Source organism: Anastrepha ludens, chromosome 6 (assembly GCF_028408465.1).
Source record: "Anastrepha ludens isolate Willacy chromosome 6, idAnaLude1.1, whole genome shotgun sequence".
NCBI classification, from domain to species: domain Eukaryota; kingdom Metazoa; phylum Arthropoda; class Insecta; order Diptera; family Tephritidae; genus Anastrepha; species Anastrepha ludens.
In genome coordinates, this window is record NC_071502.1 from 105955168 (window position 1) to 105958176 (window position 3009).

Below are 3009 nucleotides of genomic sequence, written 5' to 3' on the forward strand. Positions count from 1 at the left end.
TGGCTCCGAGTTAATTTTTCTTTTTTTTTTTGGTCATAGTTGAACTCGTATTCGCCAGATTTAACTCCGTGTGACTTCTGGCTAATCAATAAACAGAGCCTACCACTCCGGTGACACCATTCCGAGCCCATGGCAACTAATTAACTGACTATCAAATATTTTCAGAGCTCGAGCTTGAGTAGAGATGTGGGCAGATAGTATCCGAAATTGGCCGGAAGATCTTGCAAATTGGATTGAAACTAAGTAGGTATACTTGTGAGAGCAAGGCGATAGCTCACTCAGTTGAACATATTGAACTGCGGATTGGATATTAATTTTACATAAAGAATTAATTCGACAATTAAGTATGAGAGTTGAGTGTAAAGGATTTTCCCGTAAACTTAATCAGATAATTTTGTCACTAAATTCCCCATTGTTCAGTTCGCTTTCATATAATGAAACAATACCTCGGGGCTTGCGTGCCCCTTCCTCATCGACACCCGTTCAACTGCTGTCAAAAGATATCATCGAATCATCAAATATTCACATTCGTAATCAGCAACAAATCAACAACAACACGAACTCATCACACTTGTAAATCTACTTGGAATCGTGGAATATAACAAACCCTCAGTATAAAACAGAAAATGCTACGCGAACGATTGCTCCGCTTCGTGCTAAACATTTCCTATTACAACTCACTTGCGGTGGGTTTGCTGCCAGCGCCGCTGGACAAAAAATCGTATGAGTTCCGGTCCACACGGTTATATCTCGCGCACAGCGTCTTCGCACATATCTTCTATTTAGTGGCCAGTACATGTGCCAGCTTATATTATTTCCATGCTGGCTACATGACGATCCATCTGGTATTACAATGGACCTACAACATAACGAATGTAACGAAAATTTTCTTCATTATAGTTTTGATCAAGGAGATATGGTGCAAAAGACGTTGCGTTATGGAAGCTTTTGTGGATTATTTTGAGCTGGAAGCACAACACGAAGCATTTCTATGTGAACATCAATACAAAGAAACAGAAGAAAATGTCACCGAGTATGTAATTCAGAGCGAAAACGGAAGTACAAGGAATGTCAGCTCGGACTGCGAATCAGCGCAGGAAAATGAGGTATACATCAAATACTTGAAGCGCTATACTGCCAGCCTCATCATTTGCAAATTCTTTCTTGGCTATGGGCTTCTCCTCTTGAACGCTTATATTTTTATAAGTCAACATCCAGGTAGCGATCCGTGGTACCCACCCATTACCTTTATCTCATACGTATTGAACACTTTTGCCCTAACCGTTTCTGGACATTTCTTCTACGTATTCTGCCAACTTTATAGACAGTTTGCGCAAATAAACTCACAGCTGCATTTGTTGTTGGAGCAACTCCATCAACACCAAAGACCGAATGATGTCGTAGCAACAGTTTTTGCCCGGCGTATTAACTCTCTGGCCACATTGCATCTGGATGGCTACCGTCTGGCACAACGTATTCTCACCATCGGAGAGCTCACGCTGGCCGCTTTGTTGTTGCGGTTGTTTGTTGTTAACATGCGTACAGTTTATAGTGCTTGCCTCTTTCTTAGCCAAAACTCGCCTGAGAGTTTATGGCCCTTGGCCAATGAGCTCTTGTACACTTTCGCGTTCTTTGCTGATACGATAATGGTAATGGGTATACTGGATGCGACGTTGGACAAATGCAATGATACTGGACAAGTACTGAGAGCGTATGTTGAGGTGGAGGATACGCACAATGCTGAGTGTTTGAGAAAAGCGGTAAGATTAACGAAATAGTTAAGTGATAAATAGAGCAAAGCACACGCTAAATATTTTGAAAGTATGCACTAGTCTACTCGATAATGGGAATAGTAAAACTCGTCTCAAGGAGAGGTGGGAGGTCTCCTACACAGAAGCGTAGATTAAATCTATGTATTAATATTTGTCTCCTTTGAAACTAAAATAAAAGTGTCCTACTAGAAACCTGAATGAAATGAAATACATTCAGCCACATATATCCCTTTTTATACTACAACCGGAAGACTTTTCTAGTGGCAAACATATATTTGCAAGGTATTACGACTAAAGTTAGTAAGAAATTATAACTTTCAGATCACAAAGTCCGGCATTAGCCGTCTATTCGCTTAAAAGGCTCATACATCTGATTGAGATTCTATGCCATCAAGGATTCTCAGGTCATTTATGACTAATTCGAAGAGCTCAAATGAGCTCAAATTTCTCTAGAACTTTCTTAAAAACAAAATCTCTATCTGAATGGTCAAATCCAAAGGTTGAAATTTCTTTGACCTTCCTCTAGTCAATTAGAAAAGGGAACTCTACTATTCGAATGTAATTACTGCTATGATGCCGCTGAGAGACGAGCCAGCTCCAATGCCAACAAAGGATCGCTTCTTCGTAAGCCAATATAGTCTTAGAGTCTGTCATTTGCTCAGCTGATTGATCAGTGTCTCAATAAGTGTAGAAACAGGCCAGATCGCTTTCTGGGGTCTAAATTAAAGTTAAATATATTTTTTTGTTATAAAAATTAATTAACTACTGATTTTTTTCGAATTTATTCTCTTTCTCATTATTCTTTTTCTATTTTCTTTCCAGCTGGACTCATTTGCAGCCCATCTCAGCACTCATAAGCTTCGTTACAAAGTTTGTGGCCTCTTCGAATTCAATAAAGGATCATCGTTGCACTTCTTTATGATGGTATTGGTAAAAGTAACGGTACTAGTGCAATTCGATATGCAAAACAAGTTGAAGGCGTAAGAAAACTGTCAAAATTTTATTTTTCGTAAATAAGTTGTAAAGAGATAAAAAAATGTTGCTCTTATAATTTAAAATGAAAAAAATATTTAGGAAAATAGGAAATTCTCCAAGAGTGATCTTATGGCAGTTGAGAAGGATTAAAGGATTAATTAGTAGAACTCGACTGAGCACGTCTGCGAATACCGTCACTCTATGTATGGAAATTTACCATGCATTCCATTTAAGTAAATAGCCGCAAAAAAGTGAGGTTAGG

The 3009-nt window shown here is 38.8% G+C and overlaps 1 protein-coding gene across 1 annotated transcript; it reads left to right on the forward strand.

The window, feature by feature from the left end:
* The first annotated feature begins 626 nt into the window (after positions 1-626).
* On the forward strand, positions 627-2756 carry LOC128867216 (putative gustatory receptor 58a). The gene is made up of 3 exons (XM_054108317.1): positions 627-1025; positions 1098-1760; positions 2595-2756. Exons 1-3 carry the CDS (start codon positions 627-629, stop codon positions 2754-2756), a joined length of 1224 nt encoding a protein of 407 aa, XP_053964292.1.
* Positions 2757-3009: the final 253 nt, after the last annotated feature.